The sequence below is a fragment of the Ambystoma mexicanum genome, chromosome 2q (assembly GCF_040938575.1).
Source record: "Ambystoma mexicanum isolate Mex_15411 chromosome 2q, UKY_AmexF1_1, whole genome shotgun sequence".
In the NCBI taxonomy this organism is placed as follows: domain Eukaryota; kingdom Metazoa; phylum Chordata; class Amphibia; order Caudata; family Ambystomatidae; genus Ambystoma; species Ambystoma mexicanum.
The window spans coordinates 677,106,862-677,122,047 of record NC_090924.1 but is presented as its reverse complement, the minus strand read 5'-3'; the positions used below and the strand labels follow the sequence as shown (position 1 = coordinate 677,122,047).

General features: G+C 44.1%; 1 protein-coding gene across 5 annotated transcripts in view; it reads left to right on the top strand.

The window, feature by feature from the left end:
- The window catches only part of MRPL28 (mitochondrial ribosomal protein L28), a 413,414-nt gene that overhangs the window by 373,811 nt on the left and 24,417 nt on the right, over positions 1-15,186 (top strand). For all 5 annotated transcript variants that reach the window (XM_069647853.1, XM_069647855.1, XM_069647852.1 and 2 more), the window contains one exon: positions 6,704-6,790. In XM_069647853.1, the coding sequence (XP_069503954.1) occupies positions 6,704-6,790 (87 nt within the window). The remainder of the gene's footprint in view (positions 1-6,703; positions 6,791-15,186) is intronic.

Sequence of the window (15,186 nt, the reverse complement as noted above, 5' to 3'; positions counted from 1 at the left end):
AAGTCAAGTCTGGTGCCAAGCACCTCAAAACAGTTCCTAGGAGCAATCCTAGATACTCAGAAAGGGTTGACCTTCCCTTCGGAAGAGAGAATTCGGAATATACTACTGCAAATTCCGCATTATCAGTCAGGTCAACAAATAACGGTACGCAAAGCAATGCGGTTACTGGGCATGATGGCGTCATGCATTTACCTGGTCCCCCACGCGCGTCTGCGCATGCGTCCCATGCAGGAATGGTTGGCGAAACAGTGGTCTCAGGCAAGTGGTCAGTGGGACGATCTAGTGGTCGTTTCGCCAACACTCGTACAGAGCTTACACTGGTGGACAAGAGAGAATCTCGCAAGGGGAAAACCCTTTTACGATCCCGAAGTACAAGCAGTGGTGACTACAGATGCATGCCTGACTGGGTGGGGAGCTCACCATCTCCACCACACAGCTCAGGGTCTCTGGTCTCACTCAGTAGCCAAGAACCACATCAACCTGCTAGAGCTTCTGGCAGTATTCCGAGCGCTTCGGGCGTTCGAGCCCCATCTGCTAAACTTGTCGGTGCAGATCCAGACGGACAGCACGACAGCCATGTTCTATCTGAACAAACAAGGAGGGACTCGTTCACCAAATCTGTCCAAACTTGCCCAGAAAATCTGGATATGGGCACTCAGACGGAACATCTTCCTGTCATCACAACATGTTCCAGGGGAGCTCAATTCCCTAGCGGATGCCCTAAGCAGAGACTCCCTCCCAAAAGAACACGAATGGGTCCTTCACAGAGATATCGTAGAAGATCTCTTCTCTCAGTGGGGTTTCCCCACTATAGACCTATTCGCCACAAGCGAAAACAAACAATGCCCAGGATTTGCATCCAGGTTCCCCCAGCCAGACTCCCAAGGGAACGCCCTGTGGATGAACTGGTCAGGGATGTTTGCGTACGCTTTCCACCAACTCCTCTCATCAGGAAGGTGGTGTACAAGATGAACAAGGAATCGATGACGCTCATCCTAGTTGCTCCCATGTGGGCGAGACAACCATGGTTTCCACACCTACGCAGGATGGCGGTGTGCGAGCCCATCAAACTCCCAACCTGGTACAACCTACTGTCCCAGCAACAAGGTCAAACAGTGCACCAGGAACCCAACTCAATGAACCTGGCAGCATGGCTCCTGAGGTCATAGAGTTTGGGCATCTCAATTTACCACAAAGGTGTATGGACATCCTAAAAGAATCCAGGAAACCAAACACAAGGCACTGTTACTTTGACAAGTGGAAGAGATTCGTTATTTGGTGCCAGAATAAACAAATCAACCCAGTTGATTGCACTCCTTCCAACGTTGTAACATACATGCTCCACCTGCTGGACGCAGGTTTGGTTTTTAACTCTCTGAAAGTACACCTGGCAGCCCTCTCGGCTTACACCACATCCCATAACAAAGTATCGTGTTGGAAAGTACCAGTAGTTAAAGCCTTCATGGAAGGAGTAAAGAGACTTCACCCTCCTATTTCGAACCCACCGCCAGGATGGGACCTCAATGTGGTGCTAGCTAAGCTCATGGGCCCCCCTTTCGAACCCATGCATAAAGTAGTCTCAAACACCTGACTTATAAAACGGCCTTCTTAGTAGCCATTACCTCTATAAGAAGGGTCAGTGAAATTCAGGCTCTGTCAGTGCAGGATCCTTTCTTTACTATCCACAAAGACAAACTGGTTTTACGCACACACCCTAGGTTCTCACCTAAATTTATATCTAAGTTCCATGTAAACCAGTCCATCGAGCTTCCGGCTTTCTTCCAGAACCCGCAAAGCTCAGCTGAGGTGAAACTACACACCCTGGATGTGCGTAGGGCGGTCCTCTACTATGTAAATAAAACCAGACCGCTAAGGAAAACAGATCAACTGTTTGTCTCCGTAGCTACAGGCAGAGAGGGGGATCGCGTCTCTAAAGGCGCGATCTCGAAGTGGATTATCAACTGTATACAGCTGTGTTACTCTCTTTCTGAAAAGACTCTGCCTTTTACGCCAAGGGCCCATTCTACTAGAGGCATTGGGGCCACTCTGGCTTTCATTGCAAATGTTCCCCTCGACACCATTTGCAAAGCAACTACTTGGAGCTCTATTCACACTTTTACTCAGCATTACTGCATTGACACTCATTCCAAGACAGATACACAAGTGGGACAAGCGGTTCTAAGACACCTGTTTGCTCATGACCCTTCTCACATCCCACCTCCTTCTTCTGGTACTGCTCGCTAATCTATGCACAGCATGTGATCTAAGCAGATTCCACAAGCCTCAGAAGGGATACATTACTCACCGTAATCGTATTTCTGATGCTTGTATCTGCTTAGATTCACATGCGACCCACCCTTCCTCCCCTCCGAGAGAAGGCGCATGATTGCTTGTAGTCTTACCTTTCTGTCTATCTGCTTGGATTATCTGTACTCGCGCTACTCCTCATGCTTCCTCATGTCAGAAAAAATACAATCTGAGGATCCTAGACGCGTGAGGGATCTTGGGTACAGTGGACGTCACACTAGGGATAGTATTACTGGCACGCCTGTGTCGACGCCCATTTTCGAGTTTCGAAAAACAAACTGTAATACTCCGCAGCTTCCACTAGATGTCGGCCTATGCACAGCATGTGAATCTAAGCAGATACAAGCATCAGAAATACGATTACGGTGAGTAATGTATCCCATATATATTGGTTTGGCGTTGGGTGGGGGGTTACCCCCCACATATATGGTACAATTGACCTTCACAATTCGGTCAATTGTGAAAAGGTCAATTGTCATTTGAACAGTTGTAAAACGAACAATTTGTATACAACCATAGTAACAACTGTACATTTTGTAAGACTACGACAGTGGAAACCCTTAAACACATTATTTTGACTTGCCCCGGGTTTGGGGAACCGAGGCTGCGCTACCTGGGCGAAGTGTTACTGACTGATATGTTTTACCTTAGGCTTATGTGGGGTCACTCAGTGAAATTGATTTTGGTGTTGTATGCTTTTTTTGTGTTTTTCTGGGGAAAATAGAATGAATTCTATTTTTTTTAATGAAATGTAAAATTATTGTTTTAAACTGTTTTCACAATCTGTGTTTCTTTTGTGAAAAGCTTACTTCTGTAGGCTAAAACACAATAAATAAATAAAAAAAATGTACCTTTCCCTTTAAGGGAGAATATCTCAGTACACACTTATGGCATGTATTGCAACATAGTTAAAACCTAGTCTGGAAACATTAGGGAAGTAATTTCAGAACATGAAGTTGGGGTAAAGCTAGACACTCAATTGGGTCACTGCTTGTAATTCCCCTTTTGGGGTCCTAACTATTTTTATATCCTCAATAAGACTAAATAAGACTAAATCCATAGTCTCATGGAGGACCACAACTCTCACACATTTTTGATGTATTCGCTATTTCTAAGGTGCACCCTTGTGGAGGCCATAGGGCACCCATCTGTGCCCCATACAGATCACGGGGTGACCCTACTACCCAGATAGGTTGAGGTAAAAAGTACTGGTGGTAGATGGATTTCTCTAACCACTTTGTGTAAAATGGCTACCCATTTACAGGGTGTTTGCGAAAATGGTGTTTTGTCCCCTTCCGTTTCTCCTCGAATTCCTGAGGGATTTCCACTTCCCCCATTGCAGTCTTTGCACTGGGGAGAGAATGTGGCTTTATCTTGGGATTGGGCTACGTGCATCCAGAGCTTTGGAGAGCACAATAGCCCATGACCAGTATGTACTGGTTTGTACCGGGTATGTGTATTCAGGGCTGAAAAGGTTTTAATGTGGGATGCGTTCCACTGACTGGAAAGCAGTCCCGAGCACGATGGGTACATGGTATCTGATTGGAAGACGGGGAGAGCCTGTCCTGCTCTTGCGTGTGTCTGAAGATGGTTGAAATGCAGGCCCCATGCCATTAGCTTGTCGACAGTCCTGCTGCTGTTGAGAGGGGGCATCCCAAAGAATTCTCAGAAGCTCTACATACTCCATGCATCTCCCAATCCAGGCTCCTGCTTCTTCGACCAGAGGGAATCTGTCAAGGTGCTCCCTTCCTCGCGTGGAAGGGACAGCAAGGCACCTCGTCTTATTCACTTCAAGGCATCCTTCCTCATGGGGGAGACTTCCTTGGGAACTGTCTGCCATCGGTTGCTGCAGTTCTTCCTAGAGGGGAAGATTGCCTGGAACTCACAACCCGACTGGCTGCTGCTGTGTGCTGGTCTCCTGCCCTGGCAACATCTCGAGCTGCTGAACAAACAAAAAGTTCTCGTCCAGGCACAGTGCTTTTGTTGTGCTGATCTGAGCATGACATATGCTGCCTGTGGCGAAGAGGCCCTCTTCTAATCAGTCCAACGACTAGAGCTATTGGGAAATCTCCCAATCAATGCTTCACTGGTGCCCTCCTTCCTACTCCTAGTGTGATGGGCTCTCATGACCTGCATTGAGATCGCTGATCTCCCTTTGAAAGGCTGTAGGCTTCCTTTGTTAACGGACCGCAGGTCTGCAAAACCTGACACCTCCTTGGAACACTGCATCCTCTGATGCGGCTGGCATGTGGCACTTCTGCTGTTTGTGTTAGTCATATTCCTTTGTTTTTGGGTTGCTGGAGCTCCTGCACTTAATGTGCACACACCCATACACTTCAGGCCCTTTTGGCTGTAAACACTGCATAGAAACTGACTCTCCTGCTTTCCTCTGCTGGGACTCTTCACAAGTCTCCACTGCATCACAGGGACACAGTACCCTCTTCTGCACTGGTCCCATGGACTCAGACTCTGAAAATCCAAAACAGGAAAACTCATGTTAGCCTATGGCCTACTGAACAACATTGGGACATTTTAACCCTAAATTTCTATTTTAGTAACAGTTAGGCCTACTTGCCTGTATTTGGTGGTAACTTTATTAGTGGCGACGTCCTATACTGAAATAACCTGTTCTCTCCACCTTGGAGTGTGTTTAAGTATATTAATTGATTTTAAGTGATTTCTGGGGACTGAGGGTCCCTTAAGCCACTGTGTCTATTTTTGTTGATTCCTACGCTGCATTTTATTCCTAGGCATCTAGGTGCACTAGAACTGTGCTGTACTTTAAGGGCAACACTGGACATACCTGGTGACATATTGGCAATTGTTAATATGTCAATCACCCCTGTGTCGGGGGGCGGACATGGCCGTCACCAGCCAGAGCCTAGGTATGTCTGAGTGAAGCGAGGGCCTCAGGGCTGTGGGCAGTTACTGGCCATGTCTGCCTCCCGACAATGCGGTGATCGCTATTCGCACACAGGGTTTGCCCGGGGTGTGAATAGTTTAATTTTGTTTTCTGGGAGATGAGCCCTGCGTGTATTGCACAAGCCCGTTCCTCCAGGAGGAAAATAAGATGGCAGCCGCCATAGGAAAAGGGACTTAGTCCCTTTTTATATTTCTGTGGCGGCCATGGGAGGTTGGAGTACGAAGCTTGGGTACAGCAGGTAAGTGAGAGGTATGAGGGAGTTGTAAAGGGGTATTTGATATTTTTGGGGCGAGAGTTGAGATGCTCCCAGGTGCCTCCCCACAATCAACATGGCACCACCTCGGAAAGGGCCTTGGGTCTCTGGAAACAGTGGATCGTACACTGCATTCTTGCCCATTGTTCGGGCCACCTGATTGGCTGAGCGACCGCCCCCGAGGGCGAATGCATATTACTTAACTTGAACTACTACTGCAGGGTCTGGTACTTGTAGGAAAAAGGTGAATTACCTGTTGGTGAAAATATTATGCAACTGTAGTTAGTCCCTCTTCTCCTTCCTTGGTAACCTGTTTTCAGGCCCTCATAACAATATTGGAATTACTCGCCTATTAAGTATGACTTGTGGAACACAACCGCATAATGTGTAATCTTTTCCCTTGCTCTCTTGTGGGGACTTGAAACATAGTCACAAGCAAAGCAGCCCAGTGTCTTTTTAAAGTGTCGAACCTAATTTCCTGAAAAGTTCTCTGACCTAGAGCCTTCCATTATTCAATTTGGGTATGACCATATATAGTGTGTTCTACATGCTGCTTACGGTACATAAATGTATATAGGTTCCACCTACATATTGGGTCAACCCCGTTTTGATGTTATGGGCTAGTGTTGGTGAAGGAATTATACAAGACATTATCATGATTGTACATACCTGTGTTACTCAGTCTCTATATAGAATAAACCACTATTTTTTATTGCTGACATTGTGGACATTACTGAGAATAAATCGTGGACTGCTCTGCTATGCTCCTAATTGGAGTCTCTGGGTTAGCGCCACGTGTGTAGACCGCTCTGCAACCTTTGGGGAATTCTTCCTGAACAGCTCACCAGATACCCTGTAGGAAAAGCCCTCCTAACTGTTGTCGGCTGGGTACCTTTCCCTCACTGGTACTTCTGGTATGAGCAACATTATAGGCCATTAAAACACAACTAGAGGAAAGCACTCAGTTTGTCGTGACATTATTCTGTGTGGGACATGGTTGACTCCACTCGGACAGGTTTCTTTGATCTACATGAGATAAGTGAAAATATATTGTAGGATTGTTTTGATAATTTACTTTTTTCTTAGTCCTACCTGTTACCATTGACTAAGGCCATGAGCAATAGAGCATTGACCACTAGGAACTTTCCCCTGTAAATCTTTGACAAAAATAAATAAATTTTTCTTCAAAATAATTACTTTGTTTTTGGTTTGATTGGCAGGAACATGTGATTCCATATGAAGAGGCAGAGTGGGTTGGCCTCACCTTGGAAGAAGCAGTTGAAAAGCAAAGGCTTCTAGAGAAAAAGGTCAGTCATTATCTTACTTTCAAATTGACCTGTCTATAAAATAAATTCAGACTGTAAAACAATCATTGAAAACATGTATATAAAGGTAATCTAATGCGTTTGGTTTCATAGTTCTACATATGCAGCTAGAAGTGGCTGAGTTCCCACTAATGTAATACTGATGTACAAAAATGAAGGTCTGCAATGAACTGTGAAACAAATCTTTTGATTAGTAGCAATTCAGACTGATTTGTTTTTTAGTAGTCCATCTCGTGGGTTCACTCTGCACTACGGAATAATGAAATAAACACATTTTAATAATATTAGTTATTTGGTCCCCCAGCATCCCACCCACACGTAGGTATAATGAAACACATCAACAGTCTTTTTTAATTAGCTCACTTTATTACGTGAGCATTCTAAAGAGAGCTGTCAAAAATACATGGATGCAAGCAAAACATGCCTTTAAAAAGCAACTTTAAAAAATAGTTCTTTGCTAGTGAAAAAAACAACTCACTCTCAACACCGGACAGTGCATATCAACATACATTTTATTTTTTGTATTGCGATAGTAAACCACCCTAAACCCAGGGTTCGAAATTGAGGGGAGTTGGGAGCTATTTGGCTCCTGATTGTAGCCTAGAAGAGCCTGGAAAGCTTGACAGCCACCAGGAGCTACGTTTGGCTCCCCAGGCCAATGGATGCTGAACAAACACACCTATGTGAATATAACGGTGTGCATTTGGGACAATATAAAAATAAACATTAGGACACATCTATACGCCATTTAAAGTATAAGGGTTCATGAATAATGGGCAAAATGATATGTTTGCATCTTATGTGGAAGTTAACATTTGTGGAAAGCTATATACTAGCTCTTCATTCCCCAGTGGTAGCTCCTGGTCACTGGTTAATGCTGGATACCCAGGAGTTGCTATTAGCTCCTGCTTATCCAATCTGAATTCTGAGCCCTGTAAACCACACAATAGAAAAGGTACACATGTGGTTCTTGAATAATACAAACAAGTGGATTTTCATTCCAATTCTAAAACTCTCACCATAATCCCTCTGACATTTGTATTTTTTAATTCACATTGACTTATAATGTGTCCCCTGCTTTTAAGTTAGAATGTATTCATAATGTAAAGTCATTGGTGATGCCATAAGCAATATTTTGTGGTGCAGCTAAGGAAGTGTAGCATTGCCTTCGCTCTGACAGTTTAGGTGGATAGTGTTTTACTTCTGTTGAGAGTTTACATTAAAACCTTAATATTTGTTTGCCTAAAGAGTTTTTCATTTTAACCATAAATACCTAGTGATGTATGTGGTATTGGTTACTAGTGTTACTAGTACTTGGTGTCTACTGTAGACCTTCTCCTCTACCCCCCCTGCCAACTCATGGAAAATCCAGGCTGCCAGTCCCGGGACACTAGCGGGTTTGGAACATCCATCATAAGAATAGGTGCGTGGCTGTGTGAGACTGTTTGAGCATTTAACTCAACTATCCCTTGGCTCTGCTTCTGCCTGCTCCAGTGCTCCTCTTACTGGCCCTTTACATTAACACTAGTACTGAACTTTGATTGCTTATGATCAATTATCATATCAAATAATCTGAAATTGTAATTACACATTTATATTTAGTGCTTTGCAAAATTGAAACCGATCACTCCTAAAATGCTGATGCATTGGCAAGGCATTCCACTGAGAGGAAGCCACAACTTAGTAGAAAGCTCAATCATCTAATTTAGCTCATTTGCCTTTGGGGACGACTAGTAGTTCAAAGATCCTTCCTTGGAAAATAATAATTAACTTTGAGATCTAGAAAACTGTGGCTACTGTGATAGAAGGATGTCTGTGCCAGGCAGATCCTGCGGAGTTAAATTTGCTTTACCACAGTAAACCAATGCAGTAGTTTTAGAGTTGGAGTAATAATTTTTGGGATATTGTCTTCCTAATTTTTTGTATGCGTGGGTTTCCCCTGCGGGTCTGGGGAGGAAGCAGAAACCTGGGCTTCCGGAGGCACAGTGTGCGCAGGGATGGAACTAAAGATTTGAGGAGTAGAAGCTGAAAATAGCTTCTGGGTATAAGGCTTCGTCAAGTAAGCACAAACTACCTCTTGTGAAAGAGAATGTACCATAAAGTGTGTCAGAATCTTACTTCTGCATGGTATGTAAACTGTAACTTTTTGTGCATTTTATGTGAGCCGTTTTGTTCCTAAAAGTCTGTAAATATGTTATAATATTCCTTTATTCACATTACCAAACACAGAATTAATGTCCTATGTTATTACATAACTATGTTTTAATGGCCATTCTGCCTGCAGATGCAGAAGTAGCTCTTGGTGGCTGTTGCTGTCAAACAAATTAGGCTCTTAATGGCTACTGGCTGGAGCTAAATAAGTCCAAGCGCTCCACAATTTTGATCTCTGGTGCATTGTGTCCTGGAGCTGCCTGCGAGGGGGAAGCAGTCCCGCCTCCTGAGTTTGCTGCTGTGCAGTGGGCTGGTGTGAGTGCCAGTTGCATTGTGCTGGATTGGCCTTGTGGGTGGGTCAAAGACTGATATGGATATTTCTCCTCTGAATGTGCAGTGAGCTAAAATGTGGTTGTAGATGCACCTGAGTGGAAGAAATTCCATAGAACATGGTATTTGACCCATGTTTGTTCTTAGTAGAGGGGCTCCCACACTCCTTTTCAGTTACATAGGGGGTTATCCAGAGCTACCACTTGTTGGACATGCCCTAATCATATAGACTGACATGACTGAAGATGACTTAGTCCTATTGAGGATTACCAGCAACTGGGCCTCCGATATGTGAGTGGTGCAAGAAGGAAGACTAGAGCATGACGTTCTGAGCCTTGTAGAGTGGAACAGCAAAGTGATCTGGTGTTCCTTATGCTTTTTTTAATGCTTCCTTTATGCTCTGCCTTCAACACCGTTAGCCATGACACCCTAACCAAAAGACTAGAAGACATAGGCATATCAGACATGGCACTACTCTGGATTAAATCGTTCCTAGCAGATAGAACAGAAACCATATGGATAAAGCCCTTCAATCCACCCCACGAGTCAACGACTGTGGAGTACCACAAGAGTCCTCACTATCACCACTGTACTTCAACATCTACCAAACTTCAGTAATCGGAATCTTCAAAAAATACAAAATTACATGCTACAACTACGCAGATAGACACTCAAATCATCTACAAAATCTAAGGCACTCAATCCGATCACTCAACCCTAATCGAGAAGTCTTTAACTAGATGAACGCCAACAACTTGAAAATCAACCCAGGAAAGACAGAAATCATGATTATATCCAAAAACCAAGAGAACAGCACCTATATCCCATGGCCAACGGAAATGGGAACCGCACCAACCCCATCTAAGGTAGCAAAGAATCTGGGAATCTTGATGGACACACCACCTTAACCTTAGAACCACAAATAAATGCTATAATCAAGAAATGCTTCTTCCTCCTTCATACAGCAAGAAGAATCTTACCTTTCCTATCCTTCACCCACAAAACACTCACAAGCGTCGCCCTCATCATGTCAAGAATTGACTACGCAAACAGCCTCTATCTCGGGATACCAGAATTCCTCCTGAAGAAACTGAAATGGATCCAAAACACAGCAGCAAGACTGCTCCTCAAACTATCCAGAAGAGACCACATCACTCCAGCCCTAAAAACACTGCACTGGCTCTGTCGAACATCGCATCACCTTCAAAACAATGTGCATAACACACAGGGCAATCGGCGGACAAGGAGCTGAATTCCTACAAAAGAAAGTAACCATCTACAAGCCAACGAGACTCCTCAGATCAAGCACTCAATCCGTCTGGAACACAAACCATACCTTAAGAAAAAGACTTGGTGGCACCTCCTTCTCCCACTTAGCCTCAAAAACCTGGAACAACATCCCGAAAGAAATAAGAAACACAGAAGACCACCTACAATTCAGAAAATTACTGAAAACCTGGCTCTTCAACATCACAGATTCAAACTGAAAAAGCTAAACTACCGAACGGTAAACTCAAAGAAAAGGATGACAAATCTAGGACGACACTGACGACAACATCTCAAACTGAATAAAGAAACTCTTACAACCGACCGTAAAACACCCCAAGCCCAGCCAACGGACTTCCGGACATAGGCCGCCAACAGCACATCACTGCTCTCTTGGACTTTTCCAGCTTATTCCCACTAACTTACCCCTCCCTTTTTTCAGAGCCGCCAGGGGACAACTCTGATGGTGATAGTGCACTGTACAAATATCCTTTTAACATTAACATACCCGAGTGCTATACTGCTGCCTAACTCTACCACATTGTGCCAGAAGTGTATACCTAACTGCCTTGCCCAGAATTACAAGAATACCCTAGGGAGAGAGTCCAATGAAGTGATGAGTGTTATCCTTTTAAAGAAGAAGCTGTAATGTTTCCTGGTAGCCTATTTAATGCAGCAATTAAATACAATGCATAACCATGCAAGGATCATGGTCATTCGATAACTGGTGTTCTTCTGGCCCAAAGGCATCCTTCTAATGGATTTCTTCCTCCCAAATATTTTTCATCTATTACATCCATCTCCCAGCACAGCTGCTCTTCGGAAACCTTTCGCCACCAGAGGCACAGCGGGACTCGGCATGACTCCTTTACGTGCCCCATACCGGACATTACGTTGGGCCAGTGCATATTGAGGTGTCATGCCTCGTGACCCTAGTTCTTTTTTTTTTTTTCGACGCCTTCTGCTTCTTCATGAACACCGCTCTGTTAAAAGCTGTTTTGGGCAAAATATTCAGTAAAAAATGCTGCAAAAAAAATGGGTATAAATGAACATGGAACCGTAATTACTTTAGATGCAGGCATCAAATATCGCTCTCCGACCACCACAGGATATGTTTGTGAGGTCTCAGAGAAGAAAACAAAATGCAAGATTGCGGGTCGTGTCAGTCGATGGACCCCAAGTGCTCGAAAGCAGGTGCCAAAAGTCTTTACCTTTTTCCACAAAGAAAAAAGTAGCAGAAGGACCCGTTTGAGGCCGCTCGGCACAGAGAACTGAAAAATGGTCCACAATCTGCAAGGACAAAAAGAAGAAGCAGAAGCAGCACCACAAGAGGTCTCGTGCCCCCAGCAGTTCCTCCAAACATCATTCTTCTTGCTCCTCAAAAAAGAGAACTCACAGTTCCAGGGACTCTGCTGAGAAACGGGTGCTGCAGGTACCCTTTTCCAACAAGTCCTTCACTCTGGAGGAAAGTGGGGCATTTTGGCTCAAGATGCTTGACATGTTCATCCTAGGCCCTGGTGCCAGCTGCTTTGGCCTCAATGCTGATGGCATCACTAGAATACATGCTCAGACAAGTTGGTAGAGGCTGGCCGAAAGCATGCGTATGCCCTGGGAATAGGTTAAAGCTCCAACATGCAAGGACCCATCTCTACCCCGCTCTGCTTCCTCTTCCGACATAGGTCTTTGGGTTTGACCCCCTCTCCATGGAAACCTCCTGCACTGAGTTTCCTCAGGAGTACGCTCCGGTACCCTATGGGTGTGGAATGGAAGACATTTACGATGAAGGGGGTGACCCCATTCCCTTTGGGCTTGAACCCTTGTGCCCCAGAGAGGTCAGTGACTTTACTGATGAATTATACGCTGTGGAAGGAGACTTGCCTCTTGCAAATCAGCTGCAAAATTCAGCAACTGGCCAGAACGCTTCTCGGGAGTTTGATATTCTCTCTGCATCTATTCCAGGGAGACCTCAGGCTTCATTTCAACGCCTGATGGCTAAAGTGGTTAAAATCTTAGTTTTATCGGCTCCTGCAAGCTGTATGGTAGTTTGAGCAAACTGACATTCTTGATGAAGGTCCACTGAGGGAGACCCTCCTGCCAGTTAATCAGGCAGTTGAGGCACCGGTCCTCGAATTATGGTCAAAGCCTGCTTCGGTCTTAATTGTCCGACTGGGACCTGGACCAGGATCTGGCAAAGGAATACAGGGCGTCTTCTACTAATACGACTTTGCTGTCTTCACATGCCTCTCCAGAAAGCCTAGTGGTCCAGGCAGCCATGGCGAGCGTAAGGAAAAACCCCTTCCCTTCTTTTCCTCTGGACAGGAAGAGTAAGAGGCAAGATGCCTGGGGATGGTTTTTGGCCCTGGCAGCCTAGGACTACAGGTAATTAACGCCACCGGTGCCTTAGCCAAATTATCTTTTGTACTTTGGTCTGCAGTCTCCGGGGTTGTGGGAGATATGATGAAGGGCTTTGAAGCCCTGGTCAAAGATTGCAAGTATGCGTCACTGTTAGGATAGTTTTTGGGAAGTGCTACCAACTTAGTCAAAACCATTCAACTAGGGCAGTACAAGACTCCACTCTCAGTATAAGGCTGTATCGCCTGAGTACATGGTCTCGTAGACAGAGCCGCCAGGCTTCTCTTAGGAGGGAGAGGGGGCTGTAGAATCAGTACAGATGACATTGTAATACAAATTGTCCAAAGAAACACTGAAACGCTACGAATGTAAAAAATAAATGATTTATTTAAATACAGGTAGGCCCAGATAAACCTAGGGGTAAGTACTAACACATTATATGAAATCACAATATAAAAACAAAACACAACACTATACTTGAAGGTATATGGACCATAGTATAAACGTTATTTGGAATACCTAACAGTAGTTCTAGGGAAGTCAAAAACGTTTTATACACATTCAGTATAGGTCACAACTTGGAGAGTAAAAACCAATGGCTACTTTCACAATTACATTCAATGATGCAAGGGCAGTAGACCATACAAGTTGTACAGTGACTCTCGGTACAAATCACATAATCAGTCAACTGAACAATATACTTTTTGTGAATAGTGGAACACTTATTCCAGGTACAGTAAAAACCTATAACTACTTTTGTGATAAGTTATACAAGGTGAATACAACTTAAGGATGCAATATTCAATTACAGGTGCTTTTGAAATCGGTGAAACACAGATTTAGATAAGCAGTAACTCTTGTAACTTATTTTTGGGGTGGTACACAGCTAACTCAGGGTAAGTAAAACACATACTTTTTATATCTCACAAAGAGTCCAGGTTAGATATTTCCCAACTATACAAGTAACTGATATAGGGCTTATAAGGGACAGTTGGAACCACAGACTCTGGGTTAGATAGCACCGGGAAAGTAAACCCTAATGTTACACGTTACTGAATGACTCTTTTATTCTAGGTAGGCAACAACCTAATACAGACTTATTCTGGACAGGCTAACAGCAAGTCAGGGGAAGCAAGACCCGGTTGGGGGACACTCATTATCTGAACGGGACTAATCTGGTGATACCAACAGTTGGAGGACACTCATACAATTATCCTGCGGGAATAATCTGGTGAAACCAACACATTATTTTTGGTAAGAGTCACAACCTATACACAGAAGAGTAATATATACAAAGACTTTCTACTTGCCTACAAATAAGTGCTTCAGCTCATATAGAGTTTTGCCTATTGACTTTGGCTTATCCTCTTCCACTTAACGACTCTTATTGGGGGATCTGAAAGTATTTGCCTGCTTAAGAATATTTGTGGTCTCTTGTATGTTCTAAATAACCTTTTCCTTTGACTTATTACTATACGATTCTAAATGCAACAGTAATATATTAATGTCCCCAGCACCCTAGCAATTGAAGTCACCTGAGGGTGTAGGTAGTGTCTGTGGGCCATCCCAATAGGGTATCTACTGATTTTACAGATATTAAGAGTGTGTATTTCATGAAGTGTATTTGAGTGTTACTGTTATATTGCTCCCTTCTGAAAAAGGCTTATTCTAACTGACTGATAAATTAATAATTGTTTATTCAAGAAACCTTGAGTGTGAAGGTTTATTTGAATACTTGTAACTTTAAATCTCGGTGTAACTCCACTACGAACCAGATGAAATGTATAAACAGATGAAGCTGAATGAACGGACAGGGTGAATAAAACAGATATAATTGATGGTACAGATGAGCGCTCGATCTCAAGCACCTTACTGAAAACCACCATATCACACCACCACGCTTACACTCTCCTATACACCACCACTCAACTAGAACACAGCGTTACTATGACACATTTGTTATAGCTGTTCTCATACTAACACCCGCCACATACTCATCATCCTAATTGAACACAGCTAGCTGAGCACACACCGCTAGCCTAAGCGTCTCCTCGGGCCTAACGCAGCCAGAAATCAGTCTGAGTATCAACCCACCAGAATGAACACATATTCCTGACCTCCCAACAACCACACCTACCGCTAAAAAGCAGCTATCATGCAAGTGCCACACCAGCAGCACACATATCCGGTGCACCCACGCACCTTATGACTCTTGCTCTCTCTCTACTGACTTGAACTACGGTTCCTGAGGGCTTTCAACCTACCAGCGCTTTGAGATC